Genomic DNA, 25,738 nt, shown 5'->3' on the forward strand with positions numbered 1-25,738 from the left:
TTTCTTCAGGCCTGGGAGATTTTTCAGAGCCCTATGCACCTAATGCATTTTAGCCTTTATTTTTATTTTTCACCTATATTTTTTTTCTTGTATTACTTCTAGATGCCTTTTATTTTCCCTTAGGACTCAAGCATAATTTTGGTTGCTTTTAGGTGTAATTATAGAAGGCCTAACTCATTTCAGTGAGAGGAAGATTTATTATTTCACATAATAATAACCACAGTGGGGCTGGGGGGTTATCCAGGGGAAGGGCGCACGCCTGGCACGTGTGCAAGGCCCTGGGTTCAGTCCTCAGCCCTGGAAAAAAAAAGAAAAAAATAATAACCATAGCACAAGGGAGACGGTAGAATTCATTAATTCAGTGGCTCAGTACTGTCTTCTTTTTTTGTCTTTTGTTTTGTGAGCCATGGGGCTTGAACTCTGGGCCTGGGCTTTGTCCCTGAGCAACTCAGCTCAAGGCTAGCACTCTACCACTTTAGCCACAGGGCCACTTCTGATTTTCTGGTGGTTTATTGGAGATAAGAGTTTCGCAGGTTTTCCTGCCTGGGCTGGCTTTGAACCATGATCCTCAGATCTCAGCTTCCTGAGTAGATAGGATTACAGGCCTGAGCCACTGGCACCTAGTCTGTCTTCTTATATTTATATTCCTACCATCTTTTGAATTGACCATACTGGGTATATTCTCCACAGGCTAAAGCTCATCATCCCAAGTTGGCTGTTGCAGCACCAGACATCCCATGTAAACACAGAAACCAACAGAATGGATGATGAGACAAAACTGGGATTTGTTTGCAAAGAGGACTGAGAAGTGACCACTGAGGTGGTATCTATCCTTGATGAGAAACATATACCTTTTCTCTTTTGCTTGACAGGTTAAGAACAAATATCTTGTCATGGCATAATGAGATTACATACTGTGCCCTCAACTATTATTTCCTCATTTTATTTCCTTCTGCTCTCTACACTAGAAGGCCAAACAAGACCACTAGCTATTGTCAGAACTATGTACACCTCATTTTTACCTCCTTGTTCTAGGCAGGCTGAGCCTGTGCCTGAACCACACCCTGCCCATGTGGCCTGCCCTGCAGCTGTAGCATAAGACAAAAACGGCTAGAGTCAACAGTACTAGCAGAGCCTCTCCCTTGTTCCCTCCCAAGTATGTATTTTGAAAACAATCTTTTTATTTTATTTTTTTTAATTTAATTTAATTTTATTTGTGAACATACTGTACAGAGGAGTTACAATTACGTGGGCAGGATAATGCATACATTTCTTACCAAGCATTGCAGCCTCCTCCTTTGTTTACCCTTCACATCCCTTCCCAGCCTCCCCCCTCCCCCCCAATCTTTTTATTTTTATTGCAAGATAAAACAGAAAATATAGCTGGCACTTGTAATCCTAACTCATCAGCAGGCTGAGATTTTAGGATTAAGTTTCAAAGCTAGCTTGGGCAGGAAAGTCTGTGAGCCTCTTCTCTCCAACAAACCATCAAAAAGCCTGAAGTAAAGTGGTGGCTCAAGTGGTAGAGTGCCAGCCTTGAGCAAAACAGCTAAGAGACAGTGTCCAGGTCTTGAGTTCAAGCCTCAGAACTGGCACTCCCACTCAGGATCCATCCAGGATCCTGCTTTCCCTTGATCTGTCAGACCTCCTCTGCCTCCTCCAGTCTGTGACATTTCCACTGTCTTTTCTTTAGTATGAGCTTGACACTTTTGAAAAGGGCAGCTACTGATCCTGTGGGAAGCCTCCCAGTGTGACTTGGGTGGGTGTTTTTTTACTTTGGCTGGTCCTGGGATTTGAACTCGGGGCCTGGGTGCTCTCTTGGAGCTAGTTATAGGCTATCACTCTACCACTTGGAGCTACAGCACCCACTTCTAGTTTTCTGGTGTTCACTGGAGATATGAATGTCACAGACTTTTCTCTCTGGGCTGGCTTTGGACCAACATCCTCAGATCTGAGCCTCCTTATTGGCTAGAATTCCATGGGTGAGCCACTGGAACCCAGCTAGGCATATATTGGTTTCCTTGTTTGTTTGTGCCCAATTTTATAACTGAATGAGAAAGCTCAGTTATGTCATATCAATTTCTGGTGTCTCATTGCCTGGATGTATCTTTGGTCATCTACTTAAGGTGATCCTTGCCAGTATTTTTCAGGATGAGGCCATTGTTTCTTACATGATAATTGGCAAATAACATGAGTCTATAGTTCAATTGTAAAGAGATTTTCTTCAAAGAGTATCTCTGTGCAGGTTTAGCTTAGGAAACAGATGGGAACCAGATGCTTTGCTTGAGATGGACATGGGCCAGGTTGGTATTCCAGCAAGATCTTCTGCCTCATCTCTAAATGGCCCAGCTTGTGAAGTGCCTCAAGTTCTGTTTGAGAACCTAGCCTGATGTTGGAGATTTGCCTATAAGCTTTTCTGCAAGATAGTTTCCTTCCAAACTGACATTCACAAAGTGAGTTAGGTTTAATATAAGCAACACAAAATGGAACTGGTATCAAGCAGCATTTATTTAGTGTCTCTGTGTATCTACTACTATGTTAAATCTAAGGACGGTGAAAGTCATAGTCTGTGTCCATGAATCCAGCACCTTTTCTTCAAAGTATGATCCTTTGAGCTCCTGTTCTGACACAATTGTTTAACTACATTGTTTTTACTGTTCTCTTTAAATAGATTTTCACCTGTGACACTCATCTTCAGTGAAACACCAAAAAAAATCTGGAAGTGGAGCTGTGGTTCAAGTGGCTAGGCCCTAGGTTAGAACAAAAAAGCTCAAGAGCAATGCCCAGGCCTTGGGTTCAAGCCCCAGAAATGAGGTAAGAGGAAATTAGCAGCTACTAGATAAAACAGAAGGTTAAGAGGCCAGAGCTAGAGTGGCTCAAGCCTACGATTATAACTACCTAAGGAAGTTGAGATCTGAGGATCCAGATTTGAAGCCAGCCCAGGCAGACAAATCGGAGACTTATCTGGGGAAGGTTTATTTAGAATGATGGCTCTACTGAAACCACTGAAGCAGTAGAAAACATAGATTCTCTTTTTTTCTCTCCTGTCTCCCTTATTCTTGTTCTTCTTTTCTTCTTTCTCTCTGCTTCCTTTCTCTCCTAGCACATGCTAGGCTAGACATCTAACCACTGTGTTTGATACCCAGCCACATGTTTGGATTTTTACATAATCCAATTCTCTCCAGGTGCCGGTGGCTCATGCCTGTAATCCTAGCTACTCAAGAAGCTGAGATCCAAGAATCAGGGTTCAAAGCCAGCCCTGGCAGGAAAACCTGTAAAACTCTTATCTCCAATAAACCACCAGAAAACCGCAAGTGGCGCTGTAGCTCAAATGGTAGAGTGCTAGCCTTGAGCTGAATTGCTCAGGGACAGTGCCCAGCCCCAGAGTTCAAGCCTCAAGACTGCCAAAAAAAAAAATCCAATCTCTTTACCTCTGAAAAGTTCCATTTTCCTTATATTTATAAACTTATACCTTTCTAGCTCCACAACTCCAGACTTCACACATTTACACTACTGAAGGATAAATAATGAGATGCATCTTTTTTAATGAGGGAAGGGGGACTCATCTTAAAAACCACAAATCAAAGCATCTTACTAGTCTGCTTAGAAACCTACTGTCTTTTCCCATTAAGTTCCATATTAAGAGTTAAAACTATCCTGAGCTGGGCATAGGTGGCTAATGCCTGTAATCCTAGCTACTCAGGAGTCTAATGTTTTGGGGGCCAGAAAATCTGAGATTCATCTCCAATTAACCACACACACACACACACACACACAGAGAGAGAGAGAGAGAGAGAGAGAGAGAGAGAGAGAGAGAGAGAGAGAGAGAGAGAGAGAGAGAGAGAGAGAGAGAGAGAGAGAGAGAGAGAGAGAGAGAGAAACAACTTTATCCCATCTCATAAGCTCGACGAGCCAGGTGTTCAAGTCCCAGACCTCCTTTTTGCAAACCTCCTCCCCCTCATTTTTTTGTGCCAGTCCTAGGGCTTAAACTCAGCATCTGGGCACTGACGTTGTGCTTCTTTTGCTCAAGATTAGTGCTCTACAATTTGAGCCACAGCATCACTTCTGGCCTTTTCTGTGTATGTGGTACTGAGGGATTGAACCCAGGGCTTCATGCATGCCAGGCAAGCCTCTATCACTAAGCCACATTACAATCCCCTTGACCCGTTTTTTTGCAGCATTTTTTTGTTTTTCTTTTCTTGGATTATTAAAATTTGTTAAGGCCTTTGCATTTGCTAGTTAGTCCTCCCTCACCTTCTCCTGCCCAATTCATATAACTAAACGTCCTTGCAAACACTTTGCTACTGGCCTGGACAGCCCTGTTCTGCCCATTTGGGCCTTGCCAATCAGTGGCTTGGGTAATCCCTGACCTCGGGATAGTTGGGAGGCTACTTAGCGCTCAGTACCTGTTGGAGGGTCAGATCTTCAAAAACACAAATGCAGATGGACACCCCCAGTCTCCTTTTCCCAGCTGACATCACTCCAGTGACTATGGTCAGCCAAACTTTAAACCACCCAGTTGGTGCCCAAACTCAATGAACCAGAGCCCAGCCACTTCAGACCAAAGAAAAACCCGGACCCAGAAGTATACCTGGCCAGACCCACCCCACAGGGGGAAGTATTTCCCAGGCATTGGGAGCACACTTTGTAGGCATCAGGAGTGGCTATGTGCTGGCTGGGTGCATGGTACTCCCCAAGTTGAGGTTGGCAGGAGCAAGTTGCTGGTAAGCCTTGATTGCTGAGAAGGGTAAAGGAGGGAAAAGGCAGCCTGATGGTAGGAGTGAGAGACACAAAGCATATGCATTTTGGTTCCTTAAAAATATGAATCCTTTTGGCTTATTTTTTCTTAATTTACTGGCATATTTCTCTTTTCCAATTCATCATAAAATACCCAGAAAACTTAGGAAACCATTAAATAATGCAATTGCACTTTCACCTACCTGTTATTTATTTATGTTTGCTGAGAGATGATGAATTTATTGAGAGTAGAGTATCTACATTCCTTCTACTAATAATATTAACAGTATAAACAATATAAACTCTTTGTCTTCCATCCTAACACATTCTAGATGATCTTTTATTTTCTTTTTTGGTTGGTCCTGGGGCCTGAACTCTGGTCTTGGGTGCTGTCCCTCAAGTCTTCAGCTTAGGGCTAGCACTCTACCACTTGAACCACAGTGCCACTTCGGGCTTTTTCTGCTTACGTGGTACTGAGGAATTGAACCCAGGGCCTCATGCATGCAAGGCAAGTACTGTACCACTGAGCCACCTGGCCAGCCCCTCTAAATGATTTTTAATCATGTAGATTCAAATTTAGATGGTGATGACCAAAGTATAGAGATTTCCATTGTTTCCTATTTCAGAGTATGTCTTAATATCATATGAAGTTAAATGAATTACATTTCTACAATGATATATTTTGTATTACATATAGTGCATGCATTACACATAGTATACAACACACACACACACACACAAACACACACACACACACACACACACACACACACACACACACACACACACACACACACCTACAGCTTAGCTCCAAGGTATCTTAAAGTTGCCTTCTGATTTCATGCCTCGTGATTCTTTTTCTCTCTGGTATTTTAATGGCTCCAGGCAACTGGTATCATGTATACCTTTGAGCTTTCTTATGGATTGTTTTTATACCTTTGAACACTCTCTCTGGCATTTTCACCTGTCACAGTCTGATGTATGTCTCATGGCAGGTATTTGCAGATGACTATAGGGCTAATCAGTTAACATAAATGAGTGAATTGAATTCGAGTGCCAATTTTGAGGTGCAGGAGCATTGCCTAAAAGGACCAGTAGCTATTTGGCATGAAGTAGTTATTAACCAGTCACTATATAGCCTTTGTTGCTAGATCTTTCAGTTTTCAAGGGAAATTGGACACTTGCACTTTTGTATGAAGACTGGTTTTTAAACATGGAACTCATTTAAAAGTTTAGGCACTATATAGATAAATTAAAAACATCTCTAGGCTAGATTTGACACTCCAAGCTCTAGACTTGTGTTTGGTTCTTTGTGTATGAATCATGTCTCCTGATTCAAATGGGTGTTTTCCTTTCTGTTAGCATTTTTGGTATGTATCTTAATTATAGTAGTGTGCTGGTCTTTCTGCCTTAGTTGTTAATAAGTTTTTTAAATCTGTTTGAAACATTTGTTGTCATATATTGGCTCTTTCCTACATGTAATCCATCTCTCTATAAAATAGTTTATACATACCTGTGTGTATGGGTGAAGGAGGGTGAAAGAGAAAGAGAGAGAGCACAAGAGAAGAGTGAAGGAAAGAGGAGGAAATACATTTATTCTCTCATGGTATTTGATTCTCCTTCTCTTCTTCTGGAAGGAATTAGATTGGGTAATTGAATTGTTGCTTAAAAGTTGATCTGAGGTGCAGGGAATGTGGTTTAGTAATAGTGCTTGCCTACCATGCATGAAGCCCGTTGTTCAGTTCCTCAATACTACATACACAGAAAAATCCAGAAGTGAGGCTGTCTCTCAAGGGTTAGAGTGCTAGCCTTGAGCAAACAAAGCTCCAGGACAGTGCCTAGGCCTTGAGTTCCAGTTCCAGGACTGGCAAAAAAAATGTTAAAGTAGGAATTCAATGGATATAGCCAAATGGTGGAGCTCTTCCCTGGTATGTGTGGGGTCTTAAGTTCTATCACTAGCACTGTAAAAAAAAAAGTAAGTGTAAAATATAAGTCAATCGTCATCTCTTTTGTCACATCAAATGTTCCAATACTAACAGAATTTTGGTATATTTATGATGAATATTTTTAATAATAGCAAAAGGCCCAGAATAGTGTTTTATACTTATAATCCTAGACACTCCAGAGAAGGAGATAGGAGGATTAAGGTTTAAGAGCAGACCAAACAAAAAGTTAGTGTTTCAGAGATAGCAAGCATGGTAGTGTATGCCTGTAATCTCAGGTACTTGAGAGGCAGAGGTAAGAAATTCATGGTCTGAGGCTTGCCTAGACAAATTTGGGAAACCCTATCTAAAAAACAAAAGCAAAAGGATTAGGGACATCTTTTGTTCCCTAGGGCCACCACATAAATAGGAAACAAAACCCTAAAAAACTGTTCTGACAGAAATATTTTTGGATAGATTAAATCTCTGGAAGAGTTTTAGTAGGAAGTGATTACTAAAGATTTTAAAGGATAGTCAGTAAAAGGGAAAATAGATAATGAACCTCCTCACAATGAAAAACTTGCTCAGGGAAAGACTCTAGGAAGAAAGGAAAAAGATAAACTATAAACTAGCGTGAAATATTTGCAAGCCATATAGTAGAGGAATTAAATCTCTAATAAACAGTGTTCTCAAGTCTCTGTAGTACATAATGATAAAAACCAAAACACAATGATTGGATAATGACCAAAAGATACAAATAAATGTTTCACTGAAGAATATATATTCAGCAAATAAGCACATAAAAGGATGCCTTTGTCCCAGCCATTAGAGGAATGCAATTTAAAAGGCTCAGTGAGGTACCACTACATACCTATTTGAATGGTTCAATCAAAATAGTGACAACACAAGGTTGATCAGAATTCAGGGGAACTTGATTATTCATACATTGCCACTAGGAAAATGAAGTGATAGTTTACTTGGGAAAAGAATAGAAAAATACCTTGTTTTGAGACAGTACTGTGGATTGAGCTCAGTGCCATGGCACTATCACTGAGCATTTTGCTCAAGTCTAGTGCTCTACCACTTGACCCACAGTGCCAGTTTCTGTTCATATGTTACTGAGGAATCAAACCCAGGGCTTCATGCATGCTAGGCAAGCTTTCTACTGCTAAGGCACATGCCCAGCCTAACAGTAACATTTAAAACTAAACTGAGTAGCCCAAGAGAAAGCTTTGGTTCCCATAAACACCTATACATAAGGTTTCTGAATCATCTTATTTCTGTGATAGTCCCAAAGTACATTTATAGCATGGACTATTCAGAAACAATAAAAAAAGTCTTAATACAATAGAAGTTGGTCTGGAGGGACTTAAATGCTGTGTAAAAAATTCTTAACAAGTGGCATGCTATGTAATTTCATCTATACTTCTTGAAGTGAAAGAGTTTCAGTTGAAATCTGTTGAAATCTGAAGATTGGTGGATTCTGCCACAATGAATTATGCTTCAGTTATGGAAGCTGTTATTAGGAGAACGTGGGGGAAGATCTGTGGGATCTTGTCTGTATTAATTTACTAATGTTCCTGCCTGTGACTCTGTGAAAGTGTCAAAAGATTTAGACAAATAATGTATACTAAAAAAGCTGACCTCAATCACTTTTTTCCCTTGGGCTTTCTGATAAAGATGATCCTTGAGACTCCAGTGATAACTGAAGATGGAAACTGGGAGTCAGTGGAGAATTCTGAGTCTGTGAAGACTAATGAATCTGTTGACCAACATGCCAATCAAGAAAGTTAATGGAAGCTGTAGTGCCCAGTTGAAAAGACCAGATGTTGGGTCTTCCAGGGACCCTGAGACTTCAGAAGTTCTCCCTTTTCAGGTATTACAGACAGCCACTGACTAGAATCTCTATTTTTTTGTGGGTCATGGGGCTTTGAGCTCTGCGCTTGGGCGCTGTCCCTGTGCTTTTCAACTTAAGGTGAGCACTCTACCACTTAAACCACAGCACCACTTCTGGTTTTCTAATGGTTTATTGGAGATAAGAGTCTCATGAACTTTCCTGCCTGGGCTGGCTTTGAACTGTGATCTTCAGATCTCAGATACTCAGCCTCCTGAGTAGCTAGGAAAACAGGTGTGAGCCTCTGGTGCCCAGCTAGAATCTCTATAAAATATTGGGATTTAAAAATATTGGGGTTAACCTGGTACCCCTGGCTCACACCAGTAATCCTAGCTCCTGAGGATGCTTAGGTCCAGATGAAATGCAGATTCAATTTCCAACTAAATTTCAGCAAAATGCTACACTAGAGGTATGGCTCAAGTGGTAGAGTGCCAGTCACGAGCAAGCAAACCAAACGTGTGAGGCCCTGGTACAAGGAAAAAGAAGTTGGGGTTAAGAGACTCGAGCTCAATGCTAATTTAGGATTGAACTTCTTTACTTGTTTTTACAACCGTAAATAATAGTTTTTCAGTTCTATAAATGCCATCAGCAGTAATTACCTTTGCTGCATGGTGCCTACATGATGAAAACATGCAAGTGTCTGTCAGTCAAGCAGTGCATTAAGCAAATATTATTTGGTTCCCCATACTTTGGCTAATAATTAGATAACTTACGTATATTATACTATTTCTCTCTAATTTTTCATACTTTCTTTTTTTTTTTTTTTTTTGGGTCCGGTCGTGGGGCCTGAACTCTTGGGCCTGGGCGCTGTCCCTCAGCTCTTCAGCTCAAGGCTAGCGGTCTACCACTTGAGCCACAGCGCCACTTCCAGTTTTTTCCTTTTTGCTTATGTGGTGCTGAGGAATCGAACCCAGGGCCTCAGGCATGCAAGGCAAGCGCTCTACCACTGAGCCACCTTCCCAGCCCTTTCATACTTTCTAGTGTCTTCCCTCCCCCGATCATTTACTGGGACAGTAGGAAACTTTCCAAAGATATATCCCAGGCCAGATGGGGATATTGGGGCACCTGGAACAAGTCCTTGCTCTCCTCAGGCTCAGCTACATTAGCCACTGTGTGTAAGATCATCAGTCACTTCATGACTGTCTGTGTTCGTTTACATTGTTACAAGGGACTTTGTTAATAAATCTCCTTCTACATTTGTTCAAGGGATTTATTGTTTGAAGACAAGTGATCATGAGATAGATGATAGACATCGCATGTAGAATTGTTAGCATTTTCTTATTAGAATGAAGTCTAGGAATTGCTATAAATGTCTGTTCTTTAGTGATGTTGTATCAGAGTTTTTGTATAAAAAATGTTATACTAAGGAGATATTTCCAAGGATTAATAACCCTAATTGTTAAAAATAAACTGTCTTATAGCTATCATGATTTTAGACACATGGACTTTGATATTACATTTTTGAAATTTAGTTTGTTTAGTTTGGGTAATAAAGAGCAACACATTTTGATTTTTCTTTAGGACAAGATACTTCAAATATCATTGAAAAGGCAGAGACTTCCCTTGGGATCCCTAGTTCCAGTGAGATTTCAGCTGAAGTCAAACATGCTGGAGGTCTATATATGGAAACATTAAGTCCTAGGATACTTTGGATTCAGTAGCTAGCTTGTGCAATTTTGATACTAAGGACATGGGGACATTCTACTGGTGTGGTGTGTTGTCTTGTGAATCCAGCTGCCAGTTAGAGATCTGTGTCTTGGAACTGCTCATATCCCTCTACTCTGCCTCTGAAGTAATTTCAAGGACTTCTATGTATTAAAATTATATCGTCATATATGTTGAATATAAGAATTGCTTAGCACTTTGTTTGGCAACCAGGGCTAGGTGAATTTAAATCTGTCAGGACCAAAAAGTATTTTTGTTCATTTAGGGCTATTTTTTTGCCTTTTGTTCTTTGTTTGTTTGATTGTTTTTCTGCCTTTTGTTTTTTGATAACTGGGCATTGAACCCACGTTGTTGCACTAGCTAGACAAGGTTTTGCCATTGAGCTGAGGTACATTCTAGCCTTTTTTCTATTTTTTTTTTTTGCATTTTCTTGATCTACTGAGGGGCATCTGAGTTGGTTCCATATCTTAGCTATGGTAAATAATGCTGCAGTAAACATAGTTGTGCTGATAGCTTTAGGATGGTCTTGTTTGTGATCATTTGGGTATATGTCCAAAAATAGGATTGCTGGGTAATAGGGGAGCTCTATGTAGTCTTTTGAGGAACCTCTATACTACTTTCCAAAGTGGTTGAACAAGTTTACACTCCCACTAAAATGCAGTAGGGTTCTGTACATATCCCCTCCAGCATCTGTTGTTATTAGAGTTCTTGATTCTAGCCATTCTAACTGGGGTGAGGTGGTATCTCAATGTTGTTTTGATTTGCCATTTTTTTATGGCTAGGGTGGTTGAGCATTTCTTGATGTGTCTATTGGCCATTCTTATTTCCTCTTCAGAGAAGTTTCTCTTTAAGTCTTTAACCCACTTATTTATTGGGTAGTTGTTTCTTTGAGGATTTATTTTTGGAGGATTTGATTTTTTGAGTTCCAGGTATATTTTAGATATGAGACCCTTGTCTGTTGTATGGCTAGTGAAGTACTTCTCCCCATCCATGGGCTTTCTATTGATCTTGCTAACTATGTCCTTTGCCATGCAAGAAGCTCTGCAATTTCATGCAATCCCATTTGTCCAATCTTTCTTTGATTTGTTGTGTTTCTGGGTCTCTTTTAAGAAAAATTTGGCCTGTGCCAAGGTTTAGTCTTGAAAGTTTGTATTGATCAAAAGGAAACCTGCACTTCTAATCCATATGGAAAAGTTTTGAAAAACCAGTTTGTTTTCTTCATCTCTCATAGCCCTTATTGTTTCTCATTTAATACTCTGTGCTCATCTCTATCATTTTTCTCTGGAAGGAGATTTATTCTACCTGTCTTTCTCCATCTTCAGAGTTATATTGTGTCTTGGCATACATACCTATCAGATACTAATAGGTTCCACTATCACTACTTGTGAATACCTAAGAGAGAACTGGATTGACCTACTTTCGGGTCCATAGTGCATGGGTCAGTAGAATGGAGAGATAACTTCATGGGACATGGCAAATTACTCCATATATGAGGCACTGTTCTTAATGATGCTTGCATAAGTGAGGCTACTTTGTCTGTGACTAACACACTATGTGTTTAAAAATGAATTTATTTTTCTCCCTGAAGAACTCTACAAATAGAGTATTGCATGTTATTTTGGCGAATGTAGGGGCCTGGTATCTTCACTTTTATTTGTTGGGTTCTTTATGATTTTGTAATTGTTGTCAGATCATGCTGTGAGTGCAGGTATGGTATTCTCAAACAGATAAGCTCAAATTCAGGAGTTACAGAGACAGGAAGTTTCATTTCTCCTCATGCTCCCAGCAGCTAGAATGGTTTAATGTCTAACTCTGATGCTTTGAGATGTTGGAAGATTAAAGTGTTGGCATTTTCAGAAATTTTTATCAGGAATTGCTTTTAGTGGACAAGGAAAACAGGAGTTAGAAGTATGTTTGGATAGTAAACAGCAGTGATTTCATAAGACTTGAAGGATATTTGTCATTCAGAGCCATGTTTTAGAAGGGGAATAAAAATCATGGAGAACCCTGGGAAGAGTGGCTAGTATTAATGTCTTAAAAAGTTAGAGAGTTAATGGATCATGAATATGAAAATCTAAGGAAAGGAGATAGGGAGAATACACCTTTTTTTATACCTTTGAAGACTAGCATGGAGAACAGAATTTAGGTTGTGTTTACTTGTGTCTCATGAGTAGAGAACTCCCACTACTCAGTGGAAGTTTTATGGACTTAGATTTTAGTTGAATATTAAGTGTACCAGAATAGAATGGGTGGCTTTTTCATCCTAACGTCTTTCCCATCTAAAATTTCTAAGCATTAATTTCACTGTGAAAGAAAGTATACCGGAGATGGGTTTTTTTTAGAAGTTTGAGATAAAAGATACCAATGAAATCACTTGGTATCTTTTTTGCAATTTTGTCATGTTCCTTTAAGGATGTTGTCTTCTGCTGTGTGTGTGTGTGTGTGTGTGTGTGTGTGTGTGTGTGTGTGTGTGTGTCTGTGTCTGTGTGTGTGTGTGTGTGTGTGTGTGTGTGTGTGTGTGTGTGTCTGTGTCTGTGTGTGTGTGTCTGTGTGTGTGATGTTCCTGGAGCTTGAAGTCAGGGCCTGGGTGCTGTTCCTGACCTTTTTGCTCAAGGCTGAGTAGCTAGGATTATGGTTGTGAGCTAGGATTATGGTTGTGAGCTACCGGTGCCCAGCCTCTTTCTTTTTTAATGTGTATGTTCTGGCACTGGAGCTTGAATTCCGTCTTCACAGTCTACCTTGTCTCCCTCCTCCACAGCTGGCACTTGAACCCTGCCTCTCGTTTTTGCCGGATAAATAAATGGAGATGAAAGTCTCACAGACTCTTCTGCCCTGGTGGCTTTCCATTGTGATCTTTAGATCTCAGCCCAGAGTAGCTAGGACCATAGGCATGAGTCACCAGTGACCCTGTCCTGCTTTCCCAATTCAGATTCATACTTAAAAACTTTTTAACTGTTACTAAAAGATACGGGTTACAGTTATATAAGGTGGGTAAAGAGTTCATTTCTTTTTTATCAGTCATGGACATGAACTCTGGGCCTGGGCGCTGCCTCTCACCTCTAGAGCTCAAGGCTAGTTAGTGCTCTACTACTTGAGCCACAATGCCACTTGTAGTTTTCTGATGGTTTATTGGAGATAAGAGTCTCACAGACTGGCATTGAAGCACAATCCTCGGATCTCAGCTTCCTGAGTAGCTAGGATTACAGGTGTGAGCCACTGGTGCCCTGCTAAGAGTACATTTCTTTTTGGACAGTGTCACCATTTCCTTCTCTGTTAGGCTTGTTTAGAGGGAGTCTAGTGTGGACTTCAATCTTTTTTTTTAATTTTTATTTTTTTATTGTGATTGATTACATAATTTCCCCAATTTCACAGTATTGTGGGATAGTGATGCTGTTAAAGTCACAAACACATTCTAACTTTCCTGGAACAAATCGTCTATTACGGTATAACATTTATGAGTTCTATGAGCTTTGTGATACAGTCATTTCTTCCGCATTGGGTGGTATGTACATTTCTTTTGTTTTGTATAGTATCAGCTGTTCCCTCTTTCCCATTTGTTCCCACCCTCCCATAATTGCCATTAAGTTGCTTAGTTCATTTTGGTCAATGTCCTGTGCAGCTGATGGGTCCCGCTGTTGTATGTTTTTCCCTGATTCCCTCTAGTTCTGTGTCATCTTCCTGGTTCTCCTCTGGTGTACACATATATACCATACATGTGATCAGCAGCATGGAGTTATTTAGTAGTGGTTTGACCAGATGAGTGGAAGTTCTTTGTTTCTTTTTTTTTTTTTAATTTAATTTAATTTTATTTGAGAACATACTGTACAGAGGGGCTACAATTACATGGGCAGGATAATGCATACATTTCTTACCAAGCATTGCAGCCTCCTCCTTTGTTTACCCTTCACCTCCCTTCCCAGCCTCCCCCCTCCCCCCCCAATGATACCCCCCGCCCCCCCCCCACACCGACATTGTAAAGTTGGTTTTGACATGACATTTTGTACTTCTCATTGTTGCAACAGGTCCACCTGAATCCTTAAACGACTTGTTTATCCCCATCTCCTCCACATGTTATATTGACATCAAATATAGTGAAAGCGGGGGTTACACTGTGGGGGAGGGACATACAAAGCAACAAAGAAATAATCTTATAAATGCATTAGAAACACATGCATGAAAGAAACGAAAACATTAAAATACATATTTAAGGGTTCATTTTCCTAATATCACATTATCTGACCTTTTCCGCTTGACTCATACCTATACTAGATATTGCAAATAAGGGAAACCATGGGACCTATGCTTCTTTGGGCCTGGCTTACTTCACTTAATATAATTTTTTCCAAACCTTTCCATTTCCTAACAAATGGGGAAATGTCATTCGTTCTGATGGAGGCATAGAATTCCTTTGTGTATATATAGCACATTTTCTCGATCCATTCATCTACTGAGGGGCATCTGGCTTGGTTCCATATCTTAGCTATGGTAAATAATGCTGCAATAAACATAGTTGTGCTGGTAGCTTTAGTGTGGTCTTGTTTGTATACATTTGGGTAAATGCCCAAAAGTGGGATTGCTGGATCATAGGGGAGATCTATGTGAAGTCTTTTGAGGAACCTCCATACTGCTTTCCAAAGTGGTTGAACAAGTTTACATTCCCACCAACAATGAAGTAAGGTTCCTTTCTGTCCACATCCCCTCCAGCATCTGTTGTTGTTATAGTTCTTGATTTTTGCTTTTCTAACTGGTGTGAAGTGATATCTCAATGTTGTTTTGATTTGCATTTCTTTGATGGCTAGGGATGTTGAACATTTCTTCATGTGTCTATTGGCCATCCTTCTTTCTTCTTCAGAGAAGTTTCTCTTTAAGTCTTTCACCCACTTATTTATTGGGCAGTTGTTTCTTTGAGGATTTGTTGTTGGGTGGTTTAATTTTTTGAGTTCCAAGTATATTTTAGATATGAGACCCTTGTCTGTTGTATGGCTAGTAAAGATCTTCTCCCAATCGGTGGGCTTTCTATTGTCATTTGCCCTGCAGAAGCTCTGCAACCTTATGCAATCCCATTTGTCCAACCTTTCTTTGATTTGTTGTGCTTCCGGGTCTCTATTCAGAAAATTTCGGCCTGAGCCAAGGAGTCCTAGGGTTTCTCCTATTCCATCCTGTAATGTTTTCAGAGTGTCTGCTTTGAGTTCAAGGTCTTTGATCCATTTGGAGTTGATTCTGGTGCAGGGTGATATATAAGGATCTAGCTTTAGTTTTCTACATGTAGTTAACCAATTTTGCCAGCACCATTTACTGAAGAGGCTGTCTTTCTTCCATTCTATTGTTTTACCTTCCTTATCGAAGATTAGATGGCTATAGGTCTGTAGGTTCATTTCTGGGTTTTCAATTCTATTCCATTGGTCCTGAGGTCTGTTCTTATGCCAATACCAAGCTGTTTTGATTACTATGGCTTTATAGTAGAGTTTGAAATTTGGTATTGATATTCCTCCAGCAGTGTTCTTTCCGTTGAGGAGCGTTTTTGCTATTCGGGGTCTTTTATTGTTCCATATGAATTTTGGGATTGCCTCTTCTATTTCCTTGAAGAATGAGGGTGGAATTTTGATAGGTATCGCGTTGAATTTGTAGATAGCCTTGGGAAGTATTGCCATTTTCACGATGTTAATCTTGCCAATCCAGGAGCATGGGAGGTTTTGCCATTTTTTAAGTTCTGTGTTGATTTCCTTTTTCAAGATTTTAAAGTTTTCATCATAGAGGTCTTTCACTTCTTTGGTTAAGTTAATTCCTAGGTATTTTATTTTTTGTGGGGCTATTACAAATGGAGTTGCTTTCCTAATTTCAGCCACACTTTTCTCATTGTTGGCATATAGAAAAGCCATTGATTTTTGGGGGTTAATTTTATACTCTGCTACTTTGCCAAAGTTTTGAATCAGCTTGAGTAATTTGGGAGTGGAGTCTATGGGATTCTTTAAATACAAGATCATGTCATCTGCAAAGAGGGAGAGTTTTATTTCTTCTTTCCCTATTTGGATCCCCTTTATGTCTGCATCTTGTCTTATTGCTGTAGCTAGGCATTCTAATACTAGATTGAAGAGAAGTGGAGAGAGTGGGCATCCTTGTCTTGTTCCTGAGTTAAGAGGAAATGGCTTTAGTTTTTCACCATTGAGTATAATGCTGGCTGTAGGTTTGTCATATACAGCCTTTATTGTATTGAGGAATGATCCATGGATTCCTAATTTTTCCAGAACCTTCATCATAAAGGGTTGTTGGATCTTGTCAAATGCTTTTTCTGCATCTATTGAGATAACCATGTGGTTCTTATTCTTGCTCCTGTTGATGTGATGAATAATATTAATTGATTTGCGTATATTGTACCAGCTTTGCATCCCTGAAATGAATCCTATTTGATCATGGTGTATGATTTTTTGGATGAATTGTTGAAGTCGATTGGCCAAAATTTTGTTGAGAAGTTTTGCATCAATGTTCATCAAAGAAATGGGTCTATAGTTCTCTTTCTTTGATGAGTCCCTGCCTGGTTTTGGGATGAGGGTTATGATGGCTTCATAGAATGTGTTCGGTAGTGAGCTTTCTCTTTCAATTTCATTGAAGAGTTGGAGGAGTATTGGTGTGAGCTCTGCTTTGAAGGCCTTGTAAAATTCCGCTGTAAAACCATCTGGTCCTGGACTTTTCTTAGTTGGGAGGTCTCTTATTGCTCTTTCTATTTCAATGCTTGATATGGGCCTGTTAAGCTGGTTTAACTCATCTTGGTTCAGTTTTGGCATGTCAATATTTGCTAGCAAAAGGTCCATTTCTGTCAAGTTCTCAAACTTATTAGCATAAAGTTTTGAGAATTATTCCCTTATAATGTTCTGAATCTTGGTTGTTTCCGTGGTGATGTTTCCATTCTCATCTCTGAGTTTATTAATTTGGGTGTGTTCTCTCCTTTTTCTGATAAGGTTTGCTAAGGGTCTGTCAATTTTGTTAAGTTTTTCGAAGAACCAACTCTTTGTTTTGTTGATTCTTTCTATAGTTTTTTTGGATTCTAATTCATTTAATTCTGATTTAATTTTGATTATTTCTTTCCATCTACTGGATTGGGGTTTATCTTGCTGCTCTTTTTCAAGGAGGTTTAGATGTGTCATTAAATTGTTAGTTTCAGATCTCTCCAATTTGTTGATGTAGGAGCTCAGAGCTATAAACTTGCCTCTGAGTACTGCCTTTGCTGTGTCCCAGAGGAGCTGGTAATTTGTGTGTTCATTTTTGTTGAATAGCATGAACATTTGATTTTCCTTTCTAATCTCTTCCATGACCCACTCATGATTCAGCAGTGTGTTGTTCAGCCTCCATGTGATACCGGACTTTCTTTGGTGGCTTTTGGTGTTGAGTTCTAATTTTATTCCCTTGTGGTCAGAGAGAATGCAAGGTATAACTTCAATGTTTCTGAATTTAGACGTTTGCTTTGTGGCCTAAAATGTGGTCTATTTTAGAAAACGTTCCATGTGCTGCTGACAAGAACGTGTATTCTGATGCTGCTGGGTGAAATGTTCGGTAAATGTCTGTTAAGTCTAGTTGATCTATGCAGCTGTTTAGATCTGCGGTTTCTCTGTTGAGTTTTTGCCGAGTTGATCTATCTAGTGGGGAGAGTGGTGTGTTAAAATCCCCAACAATTAATGTCTTTGGATCTATATGGGATTTGAGGGAAAGTAGTGTTTCTTTGATAAATTTGGGTGCTCCATTGTTTGGCGAATAGATATTTAGAATTGTAATATCCTCCTGAAGGAGAGATCCTTTAATTAGTATGTAGCGACCTTCTTTATCTCTTCTCACGATTTTTAATTTGAAGTCTATTTTATCTGATATTAGGATTGCAACTCCCGCCTGTTTATGAGGGCCGTTTGCTTGGTAGATTTTGTTCCAGCCTTTAACATTGAAAATGTGTTTGTTTTTACGGGCAAGATGTGACTCCTGCAGGCAGCAGATAGAAGGGTCTTGTTTTTTAATCCAACTAGACAGTCTATGTCGCTTAATTGGAGAGTTCAGTCCGTTAACGTTAAGAGATAGGACTGAGAGGTATTTGGGAGTTCCTGCCATGTTATCCACCTTCTTGGGGGCTGCGAAAACTGGGTTCTTCCTAAGGTTCTTGGATTCTCAGTTTGGGTGCAGTTTCTTGGCCTTTGTTGAGGTCTTGTTGGTTTTCTATGTGTAGGACATCTTTAAGAATCTTTTGTAGGGTTGGTTTGGTGGAGATGTATTGTTTCAATTTTTCTTTGCTCTGGAAGGTTTTTATTTGGCCTTCAGTTATGAAGGAGAGTTTAGCTGGGTACAGTATTCTTGGTTGATAGTTGTTTGTTTTTAGGGCATGGCATACGTCATTCCAGGCTCTTCTTGCTTTGATTGTCTCTGCTGAGAAATCTGAGGTAATTCTAATTGGTTTCCCTTTATAGGTGATTACCCTTTTCTCCTTGACAGCTTTAAGGATCTTTTCCTTGGTCTGGGTTGATCCTGTGTGGATTATAATGTGACGGTGGGATGTCCTATTCTGGTCTGGTCTATTTGGGGTTCTAAAAGCTTCTTGTATCTGAATAGGCCTATCTTTTTGTATATTTGGGAAGTTCTCTGCTAGGATCCTGATAAACAAATTTCCTAGACCATTAACTTCTGTTTCTAGGTGCTCCTCTACACCCATTATCCTTAGATTGGGCCTTCTGATGGTGTCTTCCAGGTGTTGGATAGACCTATCATATTTCTTGGACTTGTCTTGGATGGTTGTATGTTCTTTCTCTATAATATCTAGGCTGTCTTCAATCCCTGAGATTCGATCTTCTGCATGGTCTAACCTGCTGTCAAGACTCTCTACTTTGTTTTTTATCTCTTTTCCTTCTAATTGGTCAGCTATGATGGCTTCAAGTTCTTTGTTGAAGCTCTGTTTTAGGTCTTGTATGAATTTCTTTACTTCCTTAATTTGGTGTTCAGTGTTTGTTCTCAAATCACTTAGTTGATTGGTTATGGTTTCTTTGGACTCCCATTCCTTCTGTTGGGTTCCATTCAGCATTCCCTTTGTGGTCTCCGTGACTTCCTTCAGCTCTTTGTTAATGGATTCCATGAATGCCTTTAGTGATCTTTGTGTATTCTCTACCTGGTCTCTCAATTCCTGAATTACTCTTTGATTAGCTTCCTCCCGTCTGTGGGATTCCTGCAGTTCTCTTTCCTCCCATTCGTGGGATTCCTGCAGTTCTCTTTGAGTGTTCTCTGCCTGCTCATGCCATTCCTCCCTTTCTCTTTGAGTATTCTCAAGTTGTTCACGCAAATCCTGTATCAGTTTTTGAGTACCATCCTCACGCTTATGATATTCCTGTATAAACTTCTGGGATGCCTCCTCTCTCTCCCTATCACGCTCATACAGAGTCCTTTGTACATTGTCAAACTTCTCATTTATCATGTTTGCTATTAGTGTTTGTAGAGCTATTTGGGAACTCTCCTCTGGATTATTCTTTATCTGTTCTAATCCCTGATTATCAAGATTGGGAATTGAGATACCCGAATTTGCCATTTTTCTTGTGTTTTTCCGGCTTACTCGGCCCATTTGAGATGAAGATTGCACCAGTTTTGTGCTAGAACACTATCTTAAGGCAACCATCAACCAAAGTTTGCCTTTGTACAGTCAATAGTCTACAGGTACAATCTATTCAACATCAAACAACTATATGTTAGACTTCGAACCACAGAAAAGAATTTGGAAAACCAGAAATTATTAGGATTAGGGAGAGATGTGGGTAAAAAATAGGAATAGATTGGTGTGGGGAGGCACAGGGAGAGTTAACTATGTCCTAATCACAATGCAGGAAATGGGTTGGGTAGGATGCAAGTAGAGAGAGAGAGAAAAAGAAGAGATGGAAAGGGGAATGAAGAGAGACCAGAAAAAAATAGAAACATAAAAATTAATGTTATTATAGAGGTTAAAAACCGTCTATTTAGAGAGGAATGTGAATATGTTCAGAGAAGGGGAGGGACATAGAGGAGATGTGAAAAACTTTAAGGATGGGAAAGGGAGAAGAAAAGATCAGAAGTTCAGTAGAGCTAGACAAAAAACAAAAAGATAATTAAGAAAGAAAGAAAAAGAGAAAGAAGACAGAAAAGAAAGGAAAACGCTCATTCACATATTCCTAAAATAAAAATTATAAGATGAGAAAAAAAAAGTTACTGGAAAACAATTATTTTTTCAGAAGAGGCAAAAATTAAAGATTAATAAAAGTTTTAGAAGGGAAAAAAAATATATATATATGGTAACAAAAAACAAAAAACAAGCAAAAAAAAGAAAAGAAGAAGAAGAAAAAAAAAGAAAAAAAGAAAAAAAAGTCTTTTGATTTTTTTTTTTGGGGGGGGAGGAGTGGGAAGAATCCTGTATCTCCCTTTTGTCTGTAACCAGTCTCTTGTTGGAGTCTCTGGTCAGCTTGAGGTCCTGTGGCTTGATTGGTTTCTTAAGTCGGTTGGTTGGAAGAGGCAGAAAAATGCTCTGCTTTACCCAAGATTTTGAGATCCCCCTCCCAGGTTAGTTTTCTGGGAGGGTGATCTGCTTTGAGAATCACAAAAGAGGGGGATGTGGTGATGAGGCTAGGTTCTGGGTAGAGTTGAGGCCTTTCAACACACAGTAGCTTTTCCCTGGGGCTATTTTGTGATAAAGCTCACAGCGCCCAGCCTGGAGCCATTCTCAGGGTTTCTGTTTTTCAATTGATTGTGGTGGCTGCTAGAGGGAGGGGCAGCCTCTGGCTCTGGTTACCCTGTGAGTCAAGGCACTCCAATGGCTGGCGCCTGAGCTGGGTGACTTTTCCCTGGATGGAGCTGAGTCTGGCAGGTCACTTCGCCGTTAAGTTCTTGTGACCTGCTAAATGACTCGTTTTATTCCAAGGCCTGAGCTGGAGCTAGCAGCTCCTCCGAGCTTTGTCGGTATCCAAGATGGAGATCACCGGTGCTGGGGGGGGGAGGGGTGGCCTTCCCTCCTCTGCTCCCTGAGAAGGAGTGAGGACGTCGGGCTTGTACTCACGCCGAGTCTTGGATCCTGGGTCGTCTCTGGTCTGCAAACAGCAGGATGAAGATGTCCGCTCCTTGTCGGTTCTTGTTGGTGTTGAGTAGAATCCGCTCGTCCGCTGCGTCCGGCTCCTTCGTCCCGGACTCTCTGTGTCTCAGGTATGACCCCGCAGCAGTGGTCGCCGCCGCGACCCTGCCGCCGCAGCTGCAGCTGATGTGTTTCCTTGGCTTCCCCTCTGTTGTCTAACTCTCTGTCCTGTGATGGCACACTTGGTGTGATTCTCTGGCTTAGTCCTGTTCACTGGAACTCTAAAACTGCTTTCTATGCGAGAGCTTGTTCAGATTCCAGCTTCTCCTCCGCCATCTTCCCGGAACCTCTCCAGTTCTTTGTTTCTTAAGTCTTGTTAATTTTGTTGTATCAGCTAACATTTTGGATTTAACATCCACTTATCAGGGACACCATACACCATTTGTCTCTTTGCTTTTGGCTTACCTCGCTCAACATGATTTCTTCTAGCTCCATCCATTTCCCTGCAAATGTCATTATTTTGTCATTTCTAATGGCTACATAATATGCCATTGTGTATAGATACCACAATTTTTGGATCCATTCATCTGTGATGGGGCATCTGGTTTGTTTCCATATCCTAGCTATTGTGAACAGTGCTGCAGTAAAGTGGAGGTGCATGTGTCCTTGTATACTGGTTCCTGTTGTTCAGGATAGATGCCTAGAAGTGGTATGACTGGGTCATAAGGGAGGTCAATATTTAGCTTTTTGAGGACCCTCCAGACTGCTTTCCAAAGTGGTTGTATAAGTGTACATTCCCACCAGCAGTGTAATAGGGTTCCTCTTTCTCCACGTCCCCTTCAGCATTTGTCATTGGCTGATTTGTGGATGTGGGACATTCTGACTGGGGTAAGGTGGTATCTCATGGTTGTCTTTATTTGCATTTCCTTCACCACCAGGGATGGTGAACATTCCCTCATGTGTTTCTTTGCCATTTTTTATCTCTTCATCTGAGAAGTCTCTCTTTAATTCCCTTGTCCATTTAGTAATTGGTTTGTTAGGTTTGAGAGGGATTAGTTTCTTTTTTTTTTTAATTTATTTTTTATTGTGAAAATACTGTACAGAGGGGTTAAAATTACATGGGCAAGATAATGAGTACATTTCTTATCAAGCATTGTAGCCTCCTCCTTTGTTTCCCCTACCCATCCCTTCCCATCCTCCCCCCGGCCCCATCACCAAATCTCCCCGCCCCCCCCAAGTTGTAAAGTTCTTTTTTGACATAACAATTTGTACTTCTCATTGTTGCAACGGGTCCTCCTGTATCCTCATTTAAACGACTTGTTTTTCCCCTTCCCCTGGGATTAGTTTCTTGAGTTCCCTGTATATACTGGATATTAACCCCTTGTTTGATATATTGCTGGTAAATATTTTTCCCAATTAGTTGGTTGTCTTTTTAGCTTGGTTGCGATAGCTTTAGCTGTGCAGAAGCTTTTTATTTTAAGGTAGTCCCATTTGTCGAGTCACTCTCCTAATTTGTTGTGACTCTGGGACTCTGTTCAGGAAGTTTCTTCTTGTGCCTATAAGTTCAAGTGTCTCTCCTACTCTGTCCTGCAGTAGTTTCAGAGATTCAGGTTTAATGTTAAGATCTTTAATTCATTTTGAGTTGATGTTGGTGCATGGTGATAGGCTGGGGTCCACTTTTACTTTTCTGCATGTGGCCGCCCACTTTTCCCAACACCAGTGGTTGAAGAGGCTTTGTTTCTTCCATTGTATGCCTTTTAGCCTTCAATCTTAAGGACTAGTTTATCTTTACTGCTGCGCCCTGATTCCTCTGAATTCACTCTTATTCCTCAGGTTTTCAGTGAAATCTGTTCACTTTGGTTGTTTAAAAACCAGATGTTTCAGCATAGCTTGAGCTATGGGGATTGTGTTGCTTACTACTTATGCTAGTTCTTCTCCCAACTGTGTGACGTTACCTAGTGTTTGAACAGTGTATTACTCAGATAAAGACAAATCAGCACATCTGTAGATTCTTGGAAAATTTTACTTATATAGCTGTATCCTCTGAAGTTTTTTGACTTTAAAGTGGTAGCTGCTTCAGCCTTACCTGATACCAGACTTTATCCCTGACTTACATTGCCTGTGAGTGTTCTGTTGTCTGTAGGTTCTCCTCTGTGTGTTGGGGTTTGGAACTTTTCTCTAGGCAGAAAGCCCAGCTGTGGGGTTGACTTTGTTTCTCTTTTCTCCTGGACCAAAGTGGTTTTTTTTTGTCTTTTTGTGTAGTATCTAAAAATAGTTCTTTCTTCTATTTTGTCTGGTTTTCTAGTTGCTGTATAGGAAGGCAAGTGTAGAACTTGAAAGCAAAAGTTCTCTCCATAATAGAGTGTTTGATATAATATAGTTAAATTACTTGGTGTACTAGTTGATCTAGTATAAGATTTTTAAAGGTAAACAGAACTAATTATTCTTGAAACATACTCATCTTTGTAATGTATATTGATTCCCATACTAAGAATCAGCATAGTCTTTTAGGACAAAGTTGAGCTATAATTTTCATACAGTAAAACTTTTTTTCTGCAATATGCCTTTGTGTTGAGAAATAATGGTTATGTTAATACTGTATAATCACAGTATATTGTGATGCACAGATACAGAATATTTTCTGTATTTGTATGGCTCACTGAGATATAAGAATATTTTCATTATCTGAGGGAGTTCCTTCATGCCAGTTTGTAGCCACACCTTTCTGTCTGTTCACAGCATTTGCCAACCATTGATCTGTTTCTGACTATAGTTTCCCCTTGTTTAGAAAAATGTTTACTATGTGCAGATCAATATTTTTTTTTCTTTTGCCAGTCCTGGGGCTTGAACTCAGGATTTGAGTGTTGTCCCTGACCCTTTCTGTACTTAAGGCTAGCACTCTACCACTTGAGCCACAGCACTATTTCCTAAATTTTTTGAGAAGTCATTTGAAAATAAGAATCTCATGGACTTTCCTGTCTGGGTGGCTTCGAATATGATCTTCAGCTCTCAGTCTTCAGAGTAGCTGAGAAGCTAAGATTGCAGGCACGAGTCAGCAGACCACCATTGCCTGGCTATTGGAACCTTTCTTTCTTTCTTTTGGCAATATGAAGTACCACTTGAGCCACATCCTTAGTCCTTTCTTCTGCATGCCTCTATCTATCTACCTATTTACCTGTCTATCTATCTGTCTGTCTGTCTATCTATCTATCTATCTATCTATCTATCTATCTATCTATCTGTCTGTCTGTCTGTCTGTCTGTCTGTCTGTCTGTCTGTCTGTCTGTCTATCTATCTATCTATCTATCTATCTATCTATCCATCTATCTATCTACAGGGAGTAGTTATTATTTTGCTCTATATTCTCAGAGATGTCAGTTCAAAATGGCAGGGAGGGCATGGCAAAGCAGAATCAATCATACGATGGCAACTAGAAAGCAGAAATAGCTAGTTTGTTTTTGGTTCTGATCATCGGTTTTGCTTGTGCTGGCTTTGGACTACAATTCTGCCTCTACTTTGTAAGCAGCTGTGATTATAGGCATACACTGTGTCTTTGGATTCTCTTTTTATTCTTTTCACTCTGTAGCCCGAGCATCCTTGAATGGATATGAATGTAGCTTAGGCTCGCCTCAGACTCACAATACTCATATCTTAGTCTCTAGAGTATTGGCATTATAGGCATGCACTACACTACAATATTTGGTTATACTTTAGCTTTATGCTTTATATTTTTTCTTAATTTTCATACTGAAAATTAAAACAGTGAATTTTCATAATGTGAACTTGTTCAGAATCTTTTTTTTTTTTTTTTTTGTCGGTCATGGGGCTTGAACTCTAGGCCTGGGCTTTGTCCCTCAGCTCTTCAGCTCAAGGCGAGCGCTCTACCACTTGAGGTACAGCGCCACTTCCGGTTTTCTCGTGGTTTATTGGAGATAGGAGTCTATCGGTCTTTCCTGCCTGGGCTGGCTTTGAACCGCGATCCTCAGATCTCGGCCTCCTGAGTAGCTAGGATTACAGGTGTGAGCCACCAGCGCCCAGCATTGTTCAGAATCTTTAAGAGACTGTATGCCCCTTCTAGGAAGATAACTATAGTCCTGACTTTTATCTTAGATTAATTTTGTTTGCTTTTATACTTTACATACTTATAGTACATTTTGTATCTAGCTTCTTCCACAACATTTTTGTATTATTTGACCATGTTGTATTTTGGATGTGGTATTCCATTTTGTCACTATGTTATATTTTATTTATCCCACAGTTGTTAAGCATTGAAATAGTTTCCGTGTTGTAGCTATCACAAATACGGCTGCTCTGAATATTTTTGTTTATGTCTTTTTTTTGGCCAATACTGGGGCTTGAACTCAGGGCCCAGGCACTGTCCCTGAGCTTCTTTTGCTCAAGGCTATCACTCTACCACTTGAGTCACAGTGCTATTTCCTGTTGTACTGAGGAATTGTTCTCAGGGAT

The 25,738-nt window shown here is 40.1% G+C and overlaps 1 protein-coding gene across 13 annotated transcripts in view; it reads left to right on the forward strand.

Annotated features, from left to right (window-relative positions):
* The window catches only part of LOC138822647 (protein FAM114A2-like), a 72,695-nt gene that overhangs the window by 14,503 nt on the left and 32,454 nt on the right, over window positions 1-25,738 (forward strand). For 10 of the 13 annotated variants that reach the window (XR_011370589.1, XR_011370590.1, XR_011370591.1 and 7 more), the window contains 2 exons: window positions 2,672-2,814; window positions 8,340-8,535. Coding sequence is in view for 1 of the 13 variants with exons in the window: in XM_070015438.1 (XP_069871539.1) it covers window positions 8,416-8,535 (120 nt within the window). In the remaining 12 variants the exon portion in view is untranslated. The other 3 variants (XM_070015438.1, XR_011370595.1, XR_011370597.1) reach the window with 3 other exon arrangements.

The sequence above is a fragment of the Dipodomys merriami genome, unplaced genomic scaffold, assembly GCF_024711535.1.
Source record: "Dipodomys merriami isolate MVZ:Mamm:240054 unplaced genomic scaffold, mDipMer1.0.p SCAF_1135, whole genome shotgun sequence".
Taxonomy (NCBI): Eukaryota; Metazoa; Chordata; class Mammalia; order Rodentia; family Heteromyidae; genus Dipodomys; species Dipodomys merriami.